The 24,928-nt window shown below is 47.5% G+C and overlaps 1 protein-coding gene across 4 annotated transcripts in view; it reads right to left on the bottom strand.

The window, feature by feature from the left end:
• Window positions 1-2,361: 2,361 nt before the first annotated feature.
• Window positions 2,362-24,928, bottom strand: part of ADAMTS17 (ADAM metallopeptidase with thrombospondin type 1 motif 17) — a 350,614-nt gene continuing 328,047 nt past the window's right edge. For 3 of the 4 annotated variants that reach the window (XM_030873118.3, XM_060293908.1, XM_060293909.1), the window contains 2 exons: window positions 6,536-6,713; window positions 2,363-5,339 (listed from right to left, as the gene is read on the bottom strand). In XM_030873118.3, the coding sequence (XP_030728978.1) occupies window positions 5,173-5,339; window positions 6,536-6,713 (345 nt within the window). In that variant the 3' untranslated portion in view covers window positions 2,363-5,172. Of the gene's footprint in view, window positions 5,340-6,535; window positions 6,714-24,928 lie in introns of all 4 variants that reach the window. The other variant, XM_030873117.2, reaches the window with a different exon arrangement.

The raw sequence follows: 24,928 nt of genomic DNA on the forward strand, positions 1-24,928 counted from the left end.
CCCAAATGACCACAACAATTTTTCCCATCTCACCTGCTCATCCAGAACGTTTCCATTCTCTCGGTAAGAGGCTGACTCTTTGTCCCCTCCTCTTGAACTTGAGTGGGCCTTTGTAAGGATGGTGGAAGTGACGCTGTGTAACTTTTGAGTTGTCATGTGAGGTGACACGGTTCTCATGAGTGTCCCCATCTCTCTCTCTCAGGGTGTTTGCCACTGAAACTCTGCCATCATACTTCAGGGTTGCTAAGCAGCCCCTTGGCGATGCCACTTGTAGGTGTTCTGCAAGTCCTGGCTGAAGTTCTAAAGGCTGGTATCAGCTGCCAGATATGCAAGTGTGTGAGTCTTCTGATAATCCCAGCCTCTACTTGTCCTTGGAGCCACCCCAGATGATCCCACATGGAGGAGAGGTGAGCCATCCCCACTGAATCTCTGATCTGGAATGACTCTGAAGGGCTGTCCCAGTCCCAGGGCTTCCCATGGGATTGACTGTGCATATGGAGAGGTCATGTATGAATATGGAGGTCGAGAGAGAGGCCAGGACAGAAGAGGTTAATTTTGGAGATACCAGAATGCACCTGGTTTTAAAAGCCTTGAGTCTGGCTCAAGCCATGAGCCAGACTCAAGCCTTGAGCTTGAGTATACTTTCTCAAGCCTATATACTTGAGAAAGTATATAGAGAGAAGGGAGTGTAGGGCTTAGCTCTGGAGCGCTCTGTCATCTAGAGAGCTGCCAGAGGAAGGGGAGCTAGGAAGGAGGAGGAGAAGTCAGGAGAAGAGGATGTCCCAAGGGAGAGGGCTGCTGAGAGGTGGAGAATAGGACCCTAAAATGTCTGCAAATGATACCCAGAAGGTCACTGGTGACCTGTCAAGAACAGTGTCAGTGCAGTGCAGGGGGCAAAAGCCAGGGGAGAGGTCTGGAGAGTTAATGAAAGTTTGGAGATAGAGACAGAGTGTAGAGAAGTAATGGGGGATGAATTAAAGGTGTGAGGGCTGGCCTTCCATGAGGATGGGGTCAGTTGTCAGACAGAGAAGGAGGACATAGATGCAGGCAGATTTGTGTAGAAGTACAAACACAGGGGCTTTTGCCAAAAGCCTTTGCAGAGGGCGAGCGTCACTGTAAAGGATTCCAATGCCGAGCCTCCTAGCCTGTATCCAGACGGCAATCAACAGACCCACAGGGGAAGTCCTGACCTTTCTTTTTTGGAGTTCCTGCAGCTCTCACTCATTCTCTGTTGTCCAGGACTCCAGGCTTGTCTGAGGGGCTGTGGGCTCCAGAGCAGGTCTTGTGTCCATTTGTGTTCTCGGTGGCTCCAGGAAGTGCTTGGCTCCTAATAGAAGCTCACTCAGCACTTGCTGATTGATTGCTTGTCAATTTCGTCTAACAAACTGGAATCCAAGCAGCTTATAAAGAAATCACATAGCATCAGGGCTGTTAGAAGTTAACCCAGAAGAGAGATCAGAACTCTCAGAGCGAGGAAAGGGTTCTAATGGGTCCCAGAGGCAGGTGGCTGATGGTTCTTGGGAATTAACACAAACTACAGGTTTCTTGGTAACCAGGGGGCCATGGGCAGCTAGTCGTCGATTAAACAAATGGTCTTTATTTTGTGAAATTTCTGGGTGTTGCTCCAACATTAAAAAGAGGCGCTCCATCTAATGAACCTCCAAGTTCTTGGGTGGGGAGCCCTTTCCCCTTGACACTGGGAGGAGACAACCCCCTCCAAGAGCAGGAGCTGTGACATCCCTGCTCCATGTCAGGTCCAGATGGGGTCCAAATGGCTGCAGTGGTCCTCATTATGATGGTGTGGTGCCCTTGCTGTGTCCCCAGACTGGGAGGTAGGAAGGGCCAGGTCTGGCTCACACCTGCAGGAGTGGGGAAGCTGTTGGGCTGCCAGCAGGATTGGGGTGGGGTCTAAAGCTTGAAGAGGCAAGGTTGTAGAGAGCAGGTACCCATTCTGGCATGACAGAGGCCCCCTGCAGAGGGGTCACTGCACCCCCATGGAGCCTGGGCAGCTCCACCAGTGACGTAGCTGCTCTGTATCAGACTCACAGACTCACTGTACAGCTGTCACACTTTCATGTCCCCACCCAGGGTTTTGCAACCACACAGGGATGAGACCCAGGACTGAATGATTTGTTAGCACTCACTTGGGGAGATGCAGCCACCCGCCAGCACTGCATTTACCAGTGACCTTTGACACTGTCCACAGCTGTGGTCGGCAGGCTACAGTTCCTGCAGCCAAGTCCTAGGCAAGTGGTGTGACCACTGCAGAAGGAAAGGACACAGCCTCCCTGTCAGCCCTCGAGAACTGGTTTTTATCTTTTACTTCACAGACAGCTTAAAATTGTTATGGAAGAACATTTTATTAAACATATTCAACTCACTTCCAATGAAATGCTTAATTTTTCATTTACAGTGGTGTCCAATGTTTGTCTTCTGTTCTTTTTTTTTTTCTTTTCTTTCAAACCAGCACCAAAAAGTAAAACAAAAATACCATGGGTACAGTACGTAATGTAAGTTAGCTAATGGAAAATATATACATTTGACTCTGAAATGAAGAAAAGAGAACAAAGCAATGATATTACTGCCATTGAGGATCTTTCCCTGTGTTCTGATAATATCAAGCCATGGTCAACTGAGAGGGTTTCATCTGCACCAACGAAAATAGCACCATAAGATTGTGAGACTCTGTAGTTAGTAACACATTTGTGCAACCAAAAGGTACAGTACTTGAGTGACAGTACAGGGTATTGTTAACCATAAAGAAACATCACTGTTGTAATGACAGGGTTTCATTGTCTTCTGTACAAAGTGGAGCAAGAGTGCTATAATGGCTTCACTGAAATTGATCATTGCTTGTGAAGGGAACAGAAGGCGGGCTGGTGAATTTCAGAGTGACAGTGCCAGCATGAGCTAAAAGAGCTCAGAAAGACCCAAACTTTGGGGAACCAAAGGGGTGTTTAACAATAACTGAATCAGTCATTTGCATTCTGAGGGTGTGGGGCCCTTGCCAGGGGCGTCCAGTTGATACCGTCAAGGTGGCCAGGGGGGAGATTCAGAGGCACCAGGCAAAGGGCTTGCCTCTGGGCATGTGCATATGCTTGCCCAGCTCAGGTGGGCCCATGGTTCCCATGCAGACAGTAAGCAAGCCTGCCCCGGCTTCCTTAGCTTGCTGCCCCGACTCTGCTCCTCAGCCCCCGAGGCTGAGAGCTTTCTGTTCATCTGTGGTAAAGTACAGCCCATTTGGGGCTGGGGGAAAACTGAGCCCTAGCTCCCCAAGACTTTGAGGGGCCTGGGGAGTCTGCTCGCGGCCAAGCCAGAGCAGGGAGGACAGCGTTCTGCACAGGCCCTGGGCAGCCGCTGGAGGTTACCTTGCAGGTGGGCTGCCCCAGCCTGGTACCCTCTGGGGTCTTTCCACAGAACATCTAAGGAGTTTTCTCAATACTTCTCACAGATTCAAGTGGAACTGAATAGATTCCCTGTCATCCCTACCACTTCTCTGCCTCTGGGGCAGTAAAAAATCACAAACCAAAACACAGCCCATAAGACGGGCTTGGGTAGCAGAGTGTTTCTTTTTCTTTCTGATTTAAGCTGACTCTAAAGTTGTGACATCAAAAACTCAAACACAGATACATAAACACAGCACCAGTAAATCAAGAAGCACTTGGAGATGATCCCATGGAGATTAGCCTAAGTAAGATCCCCTCTGAAATAAGGGAGGAGAGGGTGGGTTTCTCATGATAAAGTCCTTGAATATAAGCACCCATCAAAGGCCCACCGAGTTGGTCAGCAGACCAGACCTCCCAGCATGTCGGGTCCCCTCCTCCCAGCTCCCGGGCGGGCAGGGTCCTACCATCTTCTGTGCTTTCACAGAGGACACTCTTTTCATCTCCCTGGGCTCCAGAGAGGGCACAGTTCTGTTTTGAGGGGTGAGGTGTCTGTAGGAGGCAAATACCTTCTTCCGGATTTTCTGAGTGTCATTCTTGCCCCACTAAGACGGGTCAACAACGACAGCATGACAATGACGAACATTGCAAGGTCTGGGCCACGGGAAGGCTGGGTGGGTATGTGGCCATCCTGGCCACGGGCCACTCCTCCACCCATCCTGGCACTAGGCTGAGCAGTCCTGGAGGAAACCTGCCCCGTGCCAGGGTGAAGCGCCAGGCCTGAGCCTGAGTCTTCAGAGGTTCTAAGAAGAATCAACTTCAGATAGATGGCCAAGGTTAATGGGAAGCCATCTCTAAGGTGCAAAGCTTTATGAAGTACTGGCTAGAACAGAGGTCCCCAGAAGCAGAGGGGGAGCCCCTCCACCCCTCCCAAAGCTGCCCTGAGCTCACCTCTATGCCAGGAAGCAATCCCAAGGCCAAAATTAGCACGTGCCTCCTCTCACAGCACCTTGAAGAGAGGCTCTTCTGTTTCCCTGTGTGGGGGACAACAGAGATCTGAAAACTAGATACGTCCCCAAACCCAAGCCCTTCTGGAATATTCTCCCCCACATAGGTGGTATGCAGAACTACACAGCCCTAGCGTCCTTTTTAATTCACACAGACTCAGACTCTCAGGCACAAGACCTCCAAGGAAAAGCCGCGATCTAGAGAGCACGTTCCTTGACAGGGTGGAGGGGCCACGTGCTGGTGTTTGTGGTGTCAAGGGGGCTCCAGCAGCCTGGCCTCTCCAGAGAAGACTCCTTCCATCCAGGGTGTCACGGGCTTTCAGAATAAAGCCTGCTTTAAAGTAAAACGTCTCCGTTTTTTGGATATCCTCCCCCTCCCCCGATACACCAAGCACTGGGAATTCAAACGTCAGAGGAAAGCCAAGACAGGGGCGCCTGTGACGTTTCTCTTGACGATTTCTGTCAGAGGTGTTCCCTTTGAGGTACGTGGAACCTTAGAAATTACAGCTATTTTGTGACTCATGCCTATTTTTTCCTTACCGTAGAAAGCCATCCAGTGGCTGTTAACAATATATTAAGTATAAAAGCACTAAGCAAACGTCAAGTCCACTCTCAGGTTCTAAGCAATTGGGTTCTTGGGACAGCCTCCTGGGTGAGCCGTGGTGTGCTTTGGGGGTCCCAGCCGCAGGACTGGTGTGCTCTCAGGTGGGTGGGCTTTCAACTAGCCATGTCGTCAGGACTCAGACCTCATGTCAGAGCATCGTGGGACCACTGGCCGCCTGTCATAAACTTGGTGGCGGCAGTGGCTGGCGCATCTTGTTCGCATAGAAGTCCCTGCATGTCTGGCAGCAGCGCTGGTACCACCGCATGTCCTGGCAGAGGTTCTTTTCTCGGATGACCCTGCAATACACTGTCCACTGGTCCCGTGTGCATTTGTAGGTCAGAGCAGCTAGGGGGACAGTGGAGAGAGAAAGCCCAGAGGTTATGGGTGGCCTGGGGACGTCATCATGTGTACACAGATGGCCTGTAGTCTGACATAGTCGGGGTTGCCCTTACCCATGTGTACACTGGAGCCTTGCACAGACCGGGGAAACCATGCCCCTGCCAGGGCCACTGTGGATGTGGCTTTCTTATACAAGGGACACACTCTGGGTCCAACCTGACCACTTGGCAGAGTTCAGTGGTCTGGCTGCCTCCTCAAGGCGAGGGCACTGCCCCCCCCCCCCCACTTCTGAGCTAAGTGGTGTATACTGTTATTTTGTGGCGGAGAACGTTGTCTGTTGGCATTGATAAAACAGAATGGCACAGGGCAGTAGATATCAAAGGGCCCACAAAAGCACAAGGTCACAGCACAGGCAGGTGGTCTGAATCTCCTTCAGGCTCTTGGTAGTGCAGAGAGATGGTCCAGCCTGAGGGCATGCAAAAGCCTGGTGTACACCTCTGCAAGCTCAAAGACCCCCCCAGTGAAGCTGCTTGGAAATTCCCTTCATGTTGGTGGCATTCTAGCATTAGGGAAAGGGGCACTGGGTGGGGAAAAAGTTCCCTAGGAGTTTCTAATTGGAAAAGCAGAAACTCTTTTCAATAGAATCATCAGATCAGTGCTAGATATTCTTCCTTTTGTGCCACCACTGGCCGGGGATGTGGCCTGGTAAAGGGCTGGGTTTGGAACACTCGGGTCCAAGCTGCTCACACAAAAGCTCTCTGCTGAATTAAAGACTCCAACCTGTCAACACCTCTGTTTTCTTCTCAAGCATTAGCTTGAGGAACATTCCATGCACACATCACCAAGATTTCATGAATGACACCCCCAGATCCTTCATTTCCTGAAGGATGCACCTCCCTTTGCCTCCTTCATGCACAGGAATCCCAAAACACTTGAGGAACATTCTCCTGTGTTCCTCATTTGTTGGCAGAGGGGCTCAAGTGTTTGAGACCACAGTAAACAAACATCTTTTTCATGACAAGGATGAAATTCCATCTCTGAAACCTCAGATCCTCTACAAAACTGACACGTTAGCCTCTCCAGAACTCAAATAAGCCCCAAGGAGGGGGCTTTTTGGCTTATAGAACTCCCACTGCCAGTGGGGACTTGCTGGCCAGGGGATGCAGCAGCCCCAGGAGCTGGGGGCCAGCAGAGGCACTCACCGAGGCGAGGGGAAGTGATGGTGTTCACGTTGATCTTGTCATTGCAGACTTCTTGGTGGCACTGTTTGTAGGCTGCTGGCTTGGAGAGGGTAGGGCACTCATTGCCATGGCGTCCAGTGACCTTGTGCATGCACTGCACCACACGGGACTGCAGGCCCTTCCCACAGGTCGACGAGCACTGCCAGAGACAGGGAGAGCTAAGCTGGGGACAGCTGAGCTAGGGGCCCATCCCGGGCTGAGGGGCTTTGACAATGGCCTCACATCATAGCACCCTTGGGTCAGGTCCCTGCATGTCATTCCTATGTGCTAGAAATAATTGCAAGACAAGAGGGCTTGGCTGCATACCAGCTGCCTGATGGAAGACTGTTTCAAGATGTTAGGGACTGCATGTTTGTGCCTCCCCAACATTTACGTGTTGAAGCCCTAACCCCCAGTGGGATGGCATTTGAAGGTAGGTCCTTTGGGAGGTAATTGGGTTTAAATGAGGTCATGAGGGTGGGGCCCCCATGATGAGATTAGTGTCCTTATAAGAAGAAGAGAGATCAGAGTTCTCTCCCTCCACCACATGAGGACACATGACAAGTCAGCCATCTGCAAGCCAGGAAGTTGTCCCTCATCAAGAACCAAATATGCCAGCACCTTGGCCTCAAACTTCTCAGCCTCCAGAACTGTGAGAAATAAATGTCTTGTTGTTTAAGCCACCCAGCCTGTGGTATTTTGTTACAGCAGCCTGAGCTAAGACATAATTGTTGAAATATTAGTTTATGCTGGTTGCATTTCACCTTCCACCCTCTCATGCCTGTTCCAAGCAGAGAACCATCTGGGTTTTGAAATTCTCCAGTGAGCAGGGTGGCTTGCTGGCACCCAGGAGGGACTGAACCTGATGGCCACAGGGATCTCCCTGGCACTGTGTGCCACATGAGGCTCCTGGGCCTTTGCCCAGCCCTGGGTGTGGAGAGGAGCCCAATAATGATGGGGCTGAATTTCCACAAGCCTGGAGGGTTGGGGGTCAGAATTAAGTAAAGTTACAGAAAATGAAGAAGTGCAACCTTTCTTGCATAACGGACTCATGGACTAATATTGGGGCTAACAGTTTTAATTTAGACACCCAATCCCTAGTTGGCATTTCCAGCATTTGCAGATGTGGGTGTGCTAAAACCAAACCAATGTATTTAGTTCAGCAGACCATCCTGCATTCCCAGTGAGTGGCCTTTTAAGACTTTACTATGTGTTCTGTCTCCTGCTCTTCTTCCCATTCCTCTTCGGGCTCCTTTAAAGTGTGTGACAGGGAACCTGCCAGGTATCCAGCACCACTCCCCCATCCTGCTTGCTAGCCCCTTGGCCCTTGCTTGTTTTCCAGGGAGCCGTTGGAACCGTCTCTCCATTAAGTTGGTCTCCTCCCAGCCAGAGAGCCTGGTCCACATGTGTACTCTCTCCACCTGGGGTCCCCCAGCACACATGGTCACAACCCATGATTTACGGGGTTCTGAGAGCACTCTGCAAAACTTTAATAAAGCAAAGACCACAGGTGTAGTAGCGCAGCTGGAGTTAACACTGGCATCTCAGGGTAGAGAGAGGGGAGCAGGACCTTTCCTCTGAATGCCACATGTGGTGAGGATGCCAGGTGCCATCTGGATCATGTGCCTCCCTCTCTCCTCCCCTTGGGTCTGACCATGGCCTGTGCTGGAGGAAGGGCCTTCCCTGGGGGTCTGTGAGGGGTTACCCTGCACAGGCTCAGTGTGGATCCCTTCATCCATGAGAAGTGGCCATCAACTGCGCTCCCAAAGGGGCTTTTGCGTCTCAGGTGAATTCCTCTGCTTTCTAGTCTAACAAGCAGGATCACATTTTTTTTCACTTTAGAAGGATAAAGAGCTCAGAGGGCATGGTGCTCTGATGGGGCCCAGTCTTTTCAAATCACAAAAGAGGTAGGAAAACCATAAGTGCCCCATCGCCTCCGCTGCCAACGCCCCCACCCCCCTTGAGAGTCCTGGTGTGTTCAAACCAGAATGGGCTCTCCAGGACAGGCAAGGCTGTGTGCCTGGCTTCATATCCATCTTCTGGATAAATCCATCAAGGGCTGCTCACAGCCTTGAGAATCCTTTGTGTATGATAAACACACATTGCTGGGTTCCACCCCAGACCTCAGGAGTTGGTACTGGAGCATTTGGAAATTTGAGGGGTGCTGCAGTGGAAGAATGATGTCACATGAGTAGGTTCCCACCAACTGGAGACCTGGAACATGGGACAAGTGTCATAGCAACGTGATTTCCACCTGGAGGGTGTCTCGGAGGGAGTGGCTTCAGGTTGGGATCTGCTGCATGGGATTACCTGGAGAGCGTTGAAAGGTCTTGATGTCCCAGACCAATCAATCAGTATCCCTGGAGGATGCACTGGGCATCAGTATTTTTCAAAGCTCTCCAGGTGACTGCAACAAGCAGCCAGAGCTGAGAAACTCTGACTTACCCTGAACTTCTTCCCTGTGTCCTGTGTAGCATGTGAGGAGCTCTCTTTTCTTATGATGAAGTAGTCAAGTATTTGTATACAAATGTGTAATTAAGCAAGAACAGACATCCGCCTGCAGCCCCAACTGCTGAGTTTATATACAGGCGATAGGTGTGCTCAAATACAAGAGATGAAGCCTTTCACTCAAAATTATTCTAGGAAAAGAATAAGTTACCTTATAATTAAGTAAAAATAAAACCTCTCATAGTTCAGGGGCGAGGTAAGGAATACCCTCAATTATTTGTAGCAAGACCACCTGGGGGTTAAAAGAAAAAGGGACACAAAGAAATTTAACTCTCTTCTCCTGGAAGTAGGACACCATAATCATAAATGAGGGAGGATGGTGTAAGAAATTTTTAAAGATCTCTTGAAAAGTAATCTGGTAGGAATTGGTTCAAGATGGCAGAGTAGAAGGACATGCACTCACTCCCTCTTGTGAGAGCACCGGATTCACAACTAATTGCTGAACAATCATCAACAGGAAGACACTGGAACTCATCAAAAAGATACCCCACATCCAAAGACAAAGGAGAAGCCACAGTGAGACGGTGGGAGGGGTGCAATCACAATAAAATCAAATCCCATAACCGCTGGGTGGGTGACTCACAAACTGGAGAACAATTATACCACAGAAGTCCATCCACTGGAGTGAAGGTTCTGACCCCATGTCAGGCTTCCCAACCTGGGGGTCTGGCAATGGGAGGAGGAATTCCCAGAGAATCAGACTTTGAAGGCTCGTGGGATTTGATTGCAGGACTTTGACAGGACTGGGGGGAAAAGAGACCTCACTCTTGGAGGGCACACACAAAGTAGTGTGCATACCAGGACCTGGGGGAAGGAGCAGTGACCCCACAGGAGACTGAAACAGACCTACCTGCTAGTGTTGGAAGGTGTCCAGCAGAGGTGGTGGGGCAGCTGTGGTTCACTGTGAGGACAAGGACACTGGCAGCAGAAGTTCTGGGAAGTACACCCTGGAGTCCACCATTGCCCCACCAAAGAGCCTGTAGGCTCCAGTGCTGGGTCACCTCAGGCCAAACAACCAACAGGGAGGGAACTCAGCACCAACCATCAGCAGACAAGTGGATTAAAGTTTTACTGAGCTCTGCCTACCAGAGCAACACCCAGCTCTACCCACCACCAGTCCCTCCTATCAGGAAACTTGCACAAGCCTCTTAGATAGCCTCATCCACCAGAGGGCAGACAGCAGAAACAAGAAGAACTACAATCCTTCAGCCTGTGGAATGAAAACCACATTCACAGAAAATGAAAAGGCAGAGTACTATGTACCAGATGAAGGAACAAGATAAAACCCCAGAAAAACAACTAAATGAAGTGGAGATAGGCAACCTTCCAGAAAAAGAATTCAGAATAATGATAGTGAAGATGATCCAGGACCTCGGAAAAAGAGTGGAGGCAAAGATCGAGAAGATGCAAGAAATGTTTAACAAAGACCTAGACGAAATAAAGAACAAACAAACAGAGATGAACAATACAATAACTGAAATGAAAAATACACTGGAAGGAATCAATAGAAGAATAACTGAGGCAGATGAATGGATAAGTGACTGGGATGACAGAATGGTGGAAATCACTGCCATAGAACAGAATAAAGAAAAAATAATGAAAATAAATGAAGACAGCCTAAGAGACCTCTGGGACAACATTAAATGCACCAACATTTGCATTATAGGGGTCACAGAAGGAGAAGAGAGAGAGAAAGGACCCGAGAAAATATTTGAAGAGGTTATAGTTGAAAACTTCCCTAACACGGGAAAGAAAAAAGCCACCCAAGTCCAGGAAGCACAGAGAGCCCCAGGCAGGATAGACCCAAGGAGAAACATGCTGAGACACATAGTAATCAAATTGAAAAAAATTAAAGACAAAGCAAAATTATTAAAACCAGCAAGGAAAAAATGACAAATAACATGCAAGGGAACTCCCATAAGGTTAACAGCAGATTTCTCAGCAGAAACTCTACAAGCCAGAAGGGAGTGGCACAATATATTTAAAGTGATGAAAGGGAAGAACCTACAAGTAAGATTACTCTACCTGGCAAGGATCTCATTCAGATTCGATGGAGAAATCAAAAGCTTTACAGACAAGCAAAAGCTAAGAGAATTCAGCACCACCAAACCAGCTCTACAACAAATGCTAAAGGAACTTCTCTAAGTGGGAAACACAAGAGAAGAAAAGGACCTACAAAAACAAACCCAAAACAATTAAGAAAATGGTAATAGGAACATACATACCAATAATTACCTTAAACGTGAATGGATTAAATGCTCTAAGCAAAAGACACAGGCTTGCTGAATGTATACAAAAACAAGACCCATACATATGCTGTCTACAAGAGACCCATTTCAGACCTAGGAACACATACAGACTGAAAGTGAGGGGATGGAAAAAGATATTCCATGCAAATGGAAATCAAAAGAAAGCTGGAGTAGCAATACTCATATCAAACAAAATAGACTTTAAAATAAAGACTATTACAAGAGACAAAGAAGGACACTACATAATGACCAAAGCATCAATCCAAGAAAAAGATATAACAATTATAAATATATATGCACCCAATATATGCACCTCAATACATAAGGCAACTGCTAAGAGCTATAAAAGAGGAAATCGACAGTAACACAATAATAGTGGGGGACTTTAACACCTCACTTACACCAATGGACAAATAATCCACACAGAAAATTAATAAGGAAAAAAAGGTTTAAATGACACAATAGACCAGAAAGATTTAATCGATATTTATAAGACATTCCATCCAAAACCAGCAGATTACACTTTCTTCTCAAGTGCACACAGAATACTCTCCAGGATAGATCACATCTTTGGTCACAAATCAAGCCTCGGTAAATTTAAGAAAATTGAAATCATATCAAGCATCTTTTCTGACCACAATGCTATGAGATTAGAAATCAGTTACAGAGAAAAAAAAGTAAAAAACACAAACACATGGAGGCTAAACAATATGTTACTAAGTAACCAAGAGATCACTGAAGAAATCAAAGAGGAAATAAAAAAATACATAGAGACAAATGACAATGAAAAGACAATGATTCAAAACCTATGGGATGCAACAAAAGCAGTTCTAGAGGGAAGTTTATAGCAATAAAATCTTACCTAAAGAAACAAGAAAAATCTCAAACAAGCAATCTAACTTTACACCTAAAGGAACTAGAGAAAGAAGAACAAACAAAATCCAAAGTTGGTAGAAGAAAAGCAATCATAAACATCAGAGCAGAAATAAATGAAATAGAAACAAAGAAAACAATAGCAAAGATCAATAAAACTAAAAGCTGGTTCTTTGAGAAGATAAAGAAAATGGATAAACCTTTAGCCAGACTCATCAAGAAAAAGAGGGAGAGGACGCAAATCAATAAAATTAGAAATGAAAAAGGAGAAGTTACAACAGACAAAGCATCCTGAGAGACTACTACAAGCAACTGTATGCCAATAAAATGGACAGCCAGGAAGAAATGGACAAATTCTTAGAAAGGTATAAGCTTCCAAGACTGAAAGAGGAAGAAACAGAAAATATGAACAGACCAATCAGAAGTAACGAAATTGAGACTGTGATTAAAAATCTTCCAACAAACAAAAGCCCTGGACCAGATAGATTCATAGGTGAATTCTATCAAACATTTAGAGAAGAGCTAACACCCATCCTTCTCAAACTCTTCCAAAAAATTGCAGAGGAAGGAACACTCCCAAACATTCTATGAGGCCACCATCACCCTGATACCAAAACCAGACAAAAATACTATAAAAAAAGAATATTACAGACCAATATCATTGATGAATATAGATGCAAAAATCCTCAACAAAATACTAGAAAACAGAATCCAACAATACATTAAAAGGATCATACACTGATCAAGTGGGATTTATCCCAGGGATGCAAGGATTCTTCAATATACTCAAATCAATCAATGTGGTACACCATAGCAACAAATTGAAGAATAAAAGCCATATGATCATCGCAGTAGATGCAGAAAAAGCTTTTGACAAAATTCAACACCTATTTATGATAAAAACTGTCCAGAAAGTGGGCATAGAGGGAACCTACCTCAACATAATAAAGGTCATATACGACAAACCCAGAGCAAACATTATCCTCAATGGTGAAAAACTGAAAGCATTTCCTCTAAAATCAGGAACAAGATGAGGATGTCCACTGTCGCCACTATTATTCAATATAGTTTTGGAAGTCCTAGCCACGGCAATCAGAGAGGAAAAAGAAATAAAAAGAATCCAAACTGGAAAAGAAGAAGTAAAAATGTCACTGTTTGCAGATGACATAGTAATATACATAGAAAAACCTAAAGATGCCACCAGAAAACTACTAGAGCTCATCAATGAATTTGGTAAAGTTGCAGGATACAAAGTTAATGCACAGAAATCTCTTGCATTCCTATACACTAACAATGAAAGATCAGAACAAGAAATTAAGGAAACAATCCCATCTACCATTGCAATGAAAAGAATAAAATACCTAGGAATAAACCTACCTAAGGAAGTAAAAGATCTGTACTCAGAAAATTATAAGACACTGATGAAAGAAATCAAAGATGACACAAACAGATGGAGAGATATACCATGTTCTTGGATTGGAAGAATCAATATTGTGAAAATGACTGTATGACCCAAAGCAATCTACAGATTCAATGCAATCCCTATCAAATTACCCATGGCATTTTTTACAGAACTAGAACAAAATATCTTAAAATTTGTATGGAGACATAGAAGACCCCGAATAGCCAAAGCAATCTTGAGGGAAAAAAACGGAGCTGGAGGAATCAGACTCCCTGACTTCAGACGATACTACAAAGCTACAGTAATCAAGACAATATGGTACTGGCACAAAAACAGAAATATAGATCAGTGGAACAGGATAGAAAGCCCAGAAACAAACCCATACACCTATGGTCAACTAATCTATGACAAAGGAGGCAAGGATATGCAATGGAGAAAAGACAGTGTCTTCAATAAGTGGTGCTGGGAAAACTGGATAGCTACATGTAAAAGGATGAAATTAGAACACTCCCTAACAGCATCCACAAAAATAAACTCAAAATGGATTAAAGACCTAAATGTAAGACCAGACACTATAAAACTCTTAGAGGAAAACATAGGAAGAACACTCTTTGACATAAATCCCAGCAAGATCTTTTTTGACTGACCTCCTAGAATAATGGAAATAAAAACAAAAATAAACAAATTGGACCTAAAGAAACTTAAAAGCTTTTGCACAGCAAAGGAAACTATAGACAAGATGAAAAGAAGACCCTCAGAATGGGAGAAAATATTTGCAAACGAATCAATGGACAAAGGATTAATCTCCAAAATATATATGCAGCTCAAGGTTACAAAAAACAAATAACCCAATCAAAAAATGGGTAGAAGACCTAAATAGACATTTCTCCAAATAAGACATACAGATGGCCAAGAGGCACATGAAAAGCTGCACAACATCACTAATTATTAGAGAAATGCAAATCAAAACTACAATGAGGTATCACCTCACACCAGTTAGAATGGGCATCATCAGAAAAGCTACAAACAACAAATGCTGGAGAGGGTGTGGAGAAAAGGGAACCCTCTTGCACTGTTGGTGGGAATGCAAATTGATATAGCCACTATGGAGAACAGTATGGAGGTTCCTCAAAAAACTAAAAACAGAATTACCATATGACCCAGCAATCCCACTACTGGGCATAAACCCAGAGAAAACCATAATTCAAAATGACACATGCACCCCACTGTTCATTGCAGCAGTATTTACAATAGCCAGGTCATGGAAGCAACCTAAATGCCCATCGACAGATGGATGGTTAAAGAAGATGTGGTACATATATGCAATGGAATATTACTCAGCCATAAAAAGTAATGAAATTGGGTCATTTGTAGAGACATGGATGAACATAGAGACTGTCATACAGAGTGAAGCATGTCAGAAAGAGAAAAACAAATATTGTATATTAACGCATATATGTGGAATCTAGAAAAATGGTACAGATGAACTGGTTTGCAAGGCAGAAATAGAGACCCAGATGTAGAGAACAAACGTATGGACACCAAGGGGGGAAAGCGGGGCGCTGGCGGGGATGGTGATAGTGGGATAAATTGGGAGATTGGGATTGACATATATACACTAATATGTATAAAATAGATAACTAATAAGAGCCTGCTGTATAAAAAATAAATGAATAAAATAAAATTCAAAAAAGAAAAAAAAGAAAGACAAGTAATCTGGTAAGTGGCTATACCCAGAGACTGGGGGTCCACACCAGCAGGGTAAGTAAAGGAAATGGCCAAGGGTCCTAATGCAGTGCAAAATCCTATAAAAGTAAAGCAAAGTCTTGCCCATGCAAAGTCATGCCAACAGAGAGCAACATCATACCATAGCTTGCAAGGGAATATCCAATGAGAACAGTACATTCAGAAAAGGCGGCATCTCAGTGAACTGGGATGGCAGTGCCCTGTACACTCTGGCAAACAGGAGTGAGTGATGACGAAGACAGATGCTGCAAATATTAGGAGGCACTTTACAAAACTGCTTATATTCAACCGTTTTCAACCCCACAGAAACAGGAATTTTATCAGGTTCAACTTCAAAATATGATAAAGACAGAAAATAGTAATATTTTTAAATTAAAACATAATATATAAACTTTAAATATGAAATACAACTACATGAATAAGTTACATATTTTAAGTAGGCATTTGACTAGTCCACCTACACCATTAAAGACTTTTATATCTAAATTGGTCGTAAAATTTTTAAAAAGCCCTGCTCCCTGGGAAAGCATGTACGTGGGGCCTTATTTCTGTGACTACTGGGCACTTGGGGAAGAAGGGGCCATGTGTCCTGCTCTACAGACAGCACCAGCCCTCGTCTTCCCATCTTGACTTGGCTCACTGGCGCCACCTGCTGTGGGAGACAAACCAGGAAGAAGAGCGGGGTGTCCTCATAGTCCTTCCTGGAGAAAGGGTGCATCCAGGGTGGGTCAGGTAGTGGTGGGGTTTCTGGGTCCCCAGGAAACTCTGCACAGGCTAACAGAGAAGGATCTGGGATTATGGTCTCGCTCCCATGGGCCCCCCTGACCATGAGGTCTGCAGACTCTGCCGGCGGGGCAATTAGCCTGGCTGGGTCACTTCCTGCCCAGGAACACCAGGTAGGGTTTCAATGTCTTTTGCAGGTGTTGTTATTATTTATGTGAAATCAGAGCAAGGGCTCAATCCTATAGATCTACTAAAACCAAATGCAAAATTGACAAGGTCTCTGGCTGGAAAGGATCAATGACCATTGTAAAACTCAAGAGTTTGGGGTGACCTCAAAGACTAGTCTCCCCTCTGAAAGTTCTTAGTCTTGTTTAACATGTTCTGTGGTTGGGTGGGGGGAGAGCATTCATGACACCTCCAGACTATGTGGGCGGCATGCTTGTTCTGTCTGTAAGCTCACCTGTAGGATTCCATGACAGTGTGGAACATTCCACAACCATCCCAAGGGGCTGACCTTGGCCACTGAGCTTGATGGGGGTCAGTGTCTTGCCCAAGGTCACAGATTAGTGAGTGGCAGAGGAGCGACAGGACCCCAGCTGCCCCATCCCAAGGACTGAATTCCATCCTCCTGTATGAATTAGAGGTTGAACTGGATGGAGCTTCTATGGGAGGCCACAAATCAAAAAACCAGGTCACTGCCCAGCTCCACCATTTCTTCATCATCTTTCCCAGCCTGAGTCACTGGTTTTTAATTTTTCAGTCTGTAAACAAACCTGCCGCATGAGATCATGGAGGGTGTCTCCAAAGTTCTGCAGAGACTCAAGCGTCTGTCCTCATGGCTTTCCAACACCTCTGAGAGGCAGGGCTGGGCCTGGTGAGATGCTGGGGCTGACCCTCAGCTGCTGTTGGGGCCATGTGAGACCCTGCAAACTCTGCCCCTGGGATTAGGTTTTACAGAATTTTAGCTGCAGTCCTGGGGGCTGCCATTCACACAGCTCTGGGCTGTGAATGGCTTGTGCTCACTTGGAAGAACCTTTGAAAATATCGGGTATTTGCTTAGCCAGCCCCACAGAGGCTGCTTCAGAGCATCAGGTGAGGAGACAGGTTACAGAGTAGCACGTACAGAAACCACCCCATTTTTTCTAATACCTGTGTGCGTGTGTGTGTGTGTGTGTGTGTGTGTGTGTGTGTGTGTGTACCTATATAAAAGTTTGGAAGACAAACCATTAAAAAAATTTACTGTGCTGTCATCTGTTTTGTAGGACTAGTTTTTCTCTTGTGTCTTCCCAAGCAAGATAGAATTACCTATGTAATTAAAAATAAAAGTGGAAAATTCCACCAATGACCCTTTGGTGCAGCTGCCACCTTCCAGGCCTGCTGCATTTTCATTTGAGCCGAGTTGGTGCCTAGCCTGCCCCTGGCCTAAAATCCATGCATAACTACCCACTCCTTGGCCGGAGTTTCAGCAGGACAGTGCAGTGGCGACAGGACAGGCCTGTCAGTATGCTGCATCCCCCTTTACTAGCTGTGTGACCTCGGGCAAGTTACTTAACCTATACGAGCCCCAGCTTCTTTATTTGTAGCTTGAAGATAATAAAATCTTTTTTGCAGGATGATTTCCAGGATTAGAGACAGCTTAGAGCAGGTGCCTAGCAGGGAGTCTGGGAAGGACAAACGCTGCTACAATTATTAACAACAATAAGCACACGGCCAAGAGCAGAGAGAGCTGGCCGGGGGTCCCTGGAGGCCGGGAAGGCGCCCTGAGTCACCTGGCCTGCTTAGCTCTCCCTGGGCTGCCATGCCGGTCACCAGGCAGGTGTGGACATCCACCTTTGCCAGGAGCACAATTAGAGATTGATTTGGCCCTGAAGACACACGTGATTCCAGAGAGGCTGCAGGGCTGCATCCTCCTTGTAACCTGAGCTCGCTGCATTAAGGGTAGCACAGGCACAGACAATGAATCTCACCTCCGTCGGCCTCCCCTCAGCCTCCACTTTAATTCAACAGTGAGGAGACGGCAGTGTCTCCTGATAGCATCGAATTAGCCCCTAAGCGTTGCTGTGAAGTCATTTTTCAGGCTTTTAAAATCTAAGCAAATAGATGTATTAAAAAACAGATCTGGTCTTCTTTGAAGCACACTGTCACTGTTGGGTAGTTTTTTCAAGCCACTCATGACATTAACATTTAATATGGTTCCCTGAGACTCAGGAAGCCAAGACAAAATGGAGCAGTAATAAATCCGCCAGGAAAGCTCCTTGCCAGATGACCTGGAATAAGTGCAGCCCCCTCTCCAGCAAGTGCCTGCAGCTGCACATCACACACAAGGTCTGGGGACCTGCCACCCATCCCATGGGTGGTGATGATGCTGATGATGGTGGTGATGGTAGTAGTAACAGCAGCAGGGTCCACCTTTTGCCTGCCTCCCGGTGCCGGGCACTGGGCTCACACCTATTCTCATGAGTCCTCATTAATCTTCACACTAACAGCTGCTGTGGCAGGGCTAGGTGCTCAGAACACAGTAGGTGCAGAATACATGTGCACAGACTGCAGGAATAGTGTCTGCGGGGCACAGCACCGCCTGCAGAGAGGCGGAGCGTGAGGCTCAGAGGGTCCACGGTCTTCCCCATGATGTAGCCCCCGGGCCTCCCATCCCGGCTGCTGCCCGGAGGCCTGCACTCCTCTGGAGCCACGCGGTTCTCCAGCAGGGAGGAACCAGGCCTCTGTCACCATGTGGAGGCCCAGCGCTGATGACATGCTCCACCATGGCGTGGACCCCCTCCTCTTCACTTCTCCCAGCTGTAAAATCACGACTATAAATGACACCAGATTCCAAAGGGATGTTTTGAGAATTAGCTAAAGGAAGTTGTAAAAATCTTGAGAAGAGGAAAACGTGACAGGAATATTTAATACACACATGAGCGTTGGCTCCTACAGAGTGGAGGACGGGCAGGGGCTCCCTGCACAGGCTCTGGGGTAAGCAGGAATAGGGTTAGGGTGAAATAATGCAAAGATGAACCCTCACTGCACAGTGTGCCCACCCTACGCTCTCACAGAGCCATCCTCTGAGGGGCCAGCCTGCCTCTGAGGGGCAGCATGGGACAGCCCCACATGACAGTCAGGGGGGCAGGGAACCCCCTACGGGAACTCCATTTTCTGCTCGTGTCTGAAAGGTACTAGGCTGGTAAAATGTCAAAAGCTCCTCAAAAGCATTTTTGACAGATTTCCCGCAAAACTTGGCACGAGCAATGCAAATCTCGGAAGCTGTTGAAACCTCAAATAGTAGGCTTAAACAATGATGAAAATCCCCACCGTCTTTGCTCCAGCCTTGAAACTGTAAATGGTTTCTTAGACACACACACACACACACACACACACACACACACACACACGCACGCACACCTTCCCCCTTCAACTCATACTTTCTTTCAAACTGTTTTTGAAATCCTCAAATCCTTGAATCCTATCCTCAGCCTTAGCTTTGGGCTCCCCTCAAACTCTCTGAATTCGCAGCCTGCTGACCTACAGGTTCTGGTTGGAACGTTATAGTTAGGGAACCAGAAGGCCCAGGTGACTCCCCGTGACTTGCAAGGGCTGGCTATCCCAAGAGCTCTTATTTCTTGCTTCAGATGGGCGCCAGGAGCACAGAGAAGGCTACAGGAGCTGTCTCACTGCCTCCCCTCGGGCAGGAGCTGCTACCAGTTTCGTAACTTAGCTCTCCCAGCTTATCAGAGACTGTTTGAAAGACCCTCCTCCCCACCCCCCACCCCCCCCACCCCCCGCTGCAGAAGGATGTTCTACATGCCTAGCAAATACTGCACAACCGTCTCCTGCCCTGAGCCATGCTGTCATCACGCGAGCCCCAGGTCAGGGCACGTGCTGTTTCATGGGGTCCACACCACATTCAAAGAACTCATCTCCTGTGACACAAATATTTTACAGGCCTGTGTAAGAAATGCAATTCTGATCAGAGATAAGAGACCTGTGACTGTACTGGATGATGATGGTGAAGAAAATGATGATAAAAATGAGCACCTATGCCAAGCACTGCACTAAGTGCTTTACATGGATGCCCTAGGAGGTAGGTACCCCTAAACTCATCTGACAGAGGATGATGCTGGTTCAAGGTTAGATGAGGTCACTGCAGAACAGGGACGTGCACCTGTGTTGTCCTGACCATGTGCCCTGCTCTGAGGTCGCTGATAGCGTGTGTTGAAACCAAAGTGTTCCTTAGGGATGACAGCTTCTCTGATTCAATGGTCATGTCTAGGCAGTGGTTAAAACTTAGACTGGCATGTGGGGGAGGCATCCCCACTCTCTGATCTCTCATTCCACACTAAGGCAGCTGATTTGAGGAAGGACACTAGGTGAATGGAGGGGCAGCAGGGAAATGGAGGGGGCAAAGGCATTGGCCTTTAGACTGCAGCTGACCCTTGAACAACTCGGGGGTTATTCTAAGTGTAATGTACAGTCGGTCCTACGTATCCCCAGTTCCTCTGCAACTGAGGATGCAACCCCGGACCACGTACACTGTAGAATTTACTATTGAAAAATACCCACGTATAAGTGGACCCATGCAGTTTAAACCTACGTTGTACAAGGGTCAACTGCATTCAGTTCACTCCCATGCAGGCACCTCTCCTGGCAATTTCTGGGGACCCACTGCTCTACAACCAGTTCATTTCTCTCATCTGAGCAGGTGTGGGCCCTGGACTTTAACTCCATGACCCAGTGGCAGGCTCTGTTCACCCACACAAAATGCTCCAGACCAAGGGGGTATCTGCCCCCTCTCCCTCCTGCCCTACCCAGAAAAGTACTTAAGTTTGATGACCCTCCTTTCACTGCGGCTTACACTCCCAAGAGTAGTACGGAATGGAGGATTTGCTGATCCCTATCTGCATGCAGAGTGCTGACTGCCTGTGTTGTATGGTTTCACAGTCTCAGAAAAGGGCCCTGATGTCCCCAGTGTCTCTTATGTTTGCTCCTGGATGCTCAAGTTTCTTTTATTAAGGACTCAACTTTTTATTTCACAAAGAAGGGGAGACAACATGCATGATCTCCTATAGAGACAACAGATTTATACCACAGTGTAAATGATTAATACAAAGCCCTTGGGAGAGAAGGTTTTGATTGGTGGGCTGGAGAGAGAGTAGATAAATACTTGACTTTACAACAAGCTTATGCCTATGATGGTTAGACCTGAGGCATATAACAGTTCATCTACTTCCCATTTCAAATTAGAAACCTAAGCCTCTGACATTATTATGTACCTGAAGGAAAGGTGGATTAAGAGCCAAAAGGCAGGGACCAGACTCCTAGCCTACTAGTTGTGTGACCTCAAGAAAAAAGTCACGTTGCCACTCTGAGCCTCAGTTTCTTCACCTGTAAAATGGGGATAGGGTCAAATGGGAGAATGTGAGTGAAAGTGTTTTATAAATTCTAAAGCACTGGTGAATGTCAGGGCCACTGTCACTGATCCCAACAGAAGTAGCATCACTCTCCACCAGCACCCTTGTTCGGGGCTGCCCCTGGCAGGGGCTGCATTTGTACCTGCCCAGTGGGACTTAGCGTGGCCTGGTGTCTGCAGCTGGCTCCACCTGTCTGTATCTAGGCTGGGTCATTGTCCACTCTTGTACCCTCAGTGCTCAGCACAGGTTGGCACAGAACAGGAGCTCAGGAAATGCTGATTGAATCACAGTGACTTGGTTGCAGGCCCACAGCAAGTGGGAGCCCCAGCCGGGCTGGCTGCCCAGCCTTGCAGGGTTGGGGGGAGGGGTCAATCCCCACCAAAGCAAGTGTAGGCTTCAGAAGTGGTGCTGGGGCTGAAAGCTTTCTGGAACAAGCCCCCGTAGTGACACAAAGTCTGTTCATTTCTGAGGCCATGGAACTTGAGCCCCCATCTCTGCCCACAACACAAGAAGGCAGCTAACAGCAGTCCTGGGAATGCACCGACACAGCCATGTTTGAATGGGAGGCTCTCCCTGGCTTCTTCCTAGGGCTCTGCAGCTACAGGTACGTGCATGCTTATGGCTTCATTTGATCTCCTAAGGCCTCTGGGAAGTGCTGGGGCTCAGGTATGAGGGGCACATCTGGGGCTTGACTGAGGCCTCACAAGTGAGGTCAGTCCCCTTCCAGGGGACCTCCACGGGCACCAGGAAGTCAATGGCCACTTTTGATCTTTTCTGTAAAAGGGAACGCCATACTCTTAACACAGAGAGCCAATGGTTTTCTTTAAAAACACTGTCTATTATAATCCCTCCAGAATAATTTGCTTCTAATTAGAAACATCCCATCACTTCAGTGGTGATTAATGCCTCTGGTCTTGAAACTGAAACATCTCAACTTCTGATTAAAAGACACGCTGTCCTAGAATGAAATGTGATTTCCTCCTCTCCCAGTTTCAGTGACACCTCCCTCCCCACCCCACCCCCAGGTTGAATACATGGGCCCAGCATTTAGTGGGAGAAAACAATGATTTGCACAGATCTGGAACTAGCTAATATCCCAGGAGGGCGGGCAGCTGCATGGCAGTTTCCAAACAGAGCAGAGCAGTAATACTGCCCTCAGCAGGGTTGGGAATGTGAAGTCGGCCTCTCGGATGGGATCCTGGTTAGGGTTCGGCCATTTGCCGAGGCTGGGGGAGGGAGAAGGGGCTCCAAATCCCCTCCAAGCCTGCCCTGCCTCAGCAAGGTAAATGATTACTGCAGCAAGTACAGGAAGGGCTGGATGCCAGACCCCTCCCGAGGGATGCTTGGTCCTTCTCACTTCAGGAAGTGCAGGACAGCACCTGTGTTGCATGTCTCTGGGCTGGCCTGTCCATCATCTCCCTGGAGATAGGCTTATCTTTCTCAACAGCACCTTAGGGCCAAGTGATAGGAGATTGCTTGGAAGGAAGATGTCAAAGTGTCCAGATACACTGGAAATCTGACAGTGTTCAGACTTCTTTCTACTTTCCTTTTGGGCAACTTGTTTGCTACCTTCAAAGTCTGGCATGTGGGAGGTTTGGATGCTGGTTACAGGAGCGTCATCCACGATGATTGGTTTAAAAGTGCACTGACCCCAACTGTGTGACAAGGGCACAGCAAAAATAACACATCCATCAGAAAGCAAATCCAGTCTGAACAAGTGAAAATGTCAGGGGAAGATCCATCCCCTGGAATCCATCTGTCGGCCTGGTCACGCAGTGAGTGAGGATAAGGGCCCCATGGGACCGGTATCCGTCCCAATTCTCCAGAGCAGGCACAGGGAAAAGCAACGGACAGGTTTCTACTGCTGTGCTGGGGTCGGGGTGGGGGGCGTGCCAGCCTACCCAGTGATGGCGGCTGAAGAAGGCAGTGGCAGTGGGGTGAACAGCTGGCGTAGGGTCTCTCGGTTCAGTTCTATGCGGTCCCCACCACCGCCAACCCTTGTTTCCAGTGCGTGCACACGTGCACACACATATATACACACACGCTGACTTCCAGGTCAGTGTCCCTGCAGTTCTCAGCCGGGAAGAACTAGTCTGCCCTGGGCCCTGGCTCTGGCCAGACCTGCTTGGGGGGGAGCAGCTGGCACCAGTCCAGGCCCAGTGCTCGTCCCAAAGGCTGGATGCACACTGATTGGATGCCAACCCCTGACAACAGCCCAAATCTGTACATGCCCTTGATCTTTCTTGTTCTTACTTCCAGGGATAGCTGATCAAGCTGGCTGTGGCAAAAGCAGGCACTGCGGCCTTCCAAAGCCCTACTGTCCTGAAGGCCAGGAGGTATTATTCTCTTCGGCTGGCTAGGAGGAGGAAGGCCAGCTAAAGGCTCTATTTTCCTGGAAGCCATGCCCGATGGGCTGTGGTGGGGGGAGTTTGCCAGAATGTGTGCCCACATTCTCGGCTGAGGAGGGGGCCAAGTGCTGCATCGAACTCCTCAGGCACTATTCACATCCTTCCTTGGATGTTCTGCTGCTCCCAGGACCAGGAAGTACAAGGCACTTAGGAAAATAAAAGTGTCCACCTGGTCCTCAAAACCAGAACGATTAGGCTGGAGAAACCCAGGTAACGCCCATCTGCAGGGCACCAGCCCATTACGGCGACTCTGGAGCCCTCACTCACTCTGTGTCCACCATGTGGACGGAGCTCTGAATTGGGGTTCAGAAGTTGGACTCTGTCAGAGAGGAGCGGCCAAGTCACTTAACCTCTCTGAACCTCTCCTCCCTCTTCTGTAAAATGGGGATAAGCACCCTCAAAGGAGAGGGCTGGTGCCGGGCCACACAGGGGTCACTGCAAAGAGAAACCAATGCTGGGGCCCCAGACCCCCCATGGGTCTGTGCAGCCCAGGCCTGAGCTGACCCCTCTCCCTCACCTCTGCTCCCTGCCCAGGGACACCTGTGGCCACGGGAGTCACCCTTTACTAGTACAGGCTGTATTTAGGGTGTGACCACAAAGACCCCTCAACTATAATGACAGCTTTATTTTAATTCACACCTGCGCATATGGAATCCAGGCAACATTATTCTGCCTGGCCAGGCAGGTAAATTAAAGCATAAAGTGGCTGAAGGAGTCAGGGGAGCTGGAGGACCACAGTCTGCGGAGATGCACCCGCCCCTGCCAGGCCACAGGTCACAAAGGCCACGTGTGGATATAGGCCATGTTGCCAGATTTCTGTAGAAAGTTCCAAATCCAGATTTTCAGGTGAAATTTTCCCATTTTTAAATGTTAGCAATAAATTCCAAACTGTTTAAGATATTGCACAGGCCACACAAAGCCAGTGGCTCTCAGGCTGCCAGTGTGCAGCCTTCGAGCACAGATATCAAGAGAAACAAACGGGGAGCTTCCAGTTGCTGAGACCAAAGGGAAACACACTCTAGGCTCTCGTTGGAAGTTTTCATCAGAAAATCAGACATCAG

This window comes from Globicephala melas, chromosome 2, assembly GCF_963455315.2.
Source record: "Globicephala melas chromosome 2, mGloMel1.2, whole genome shotgun sequence".
NCBI classification, from domain to species: domain Eukaryota; kingdom Metazoa; phylum Chordata; class Mammalia; order Artiodactyla; family Delphinidae; genus Globicephala; species Globicephala melas.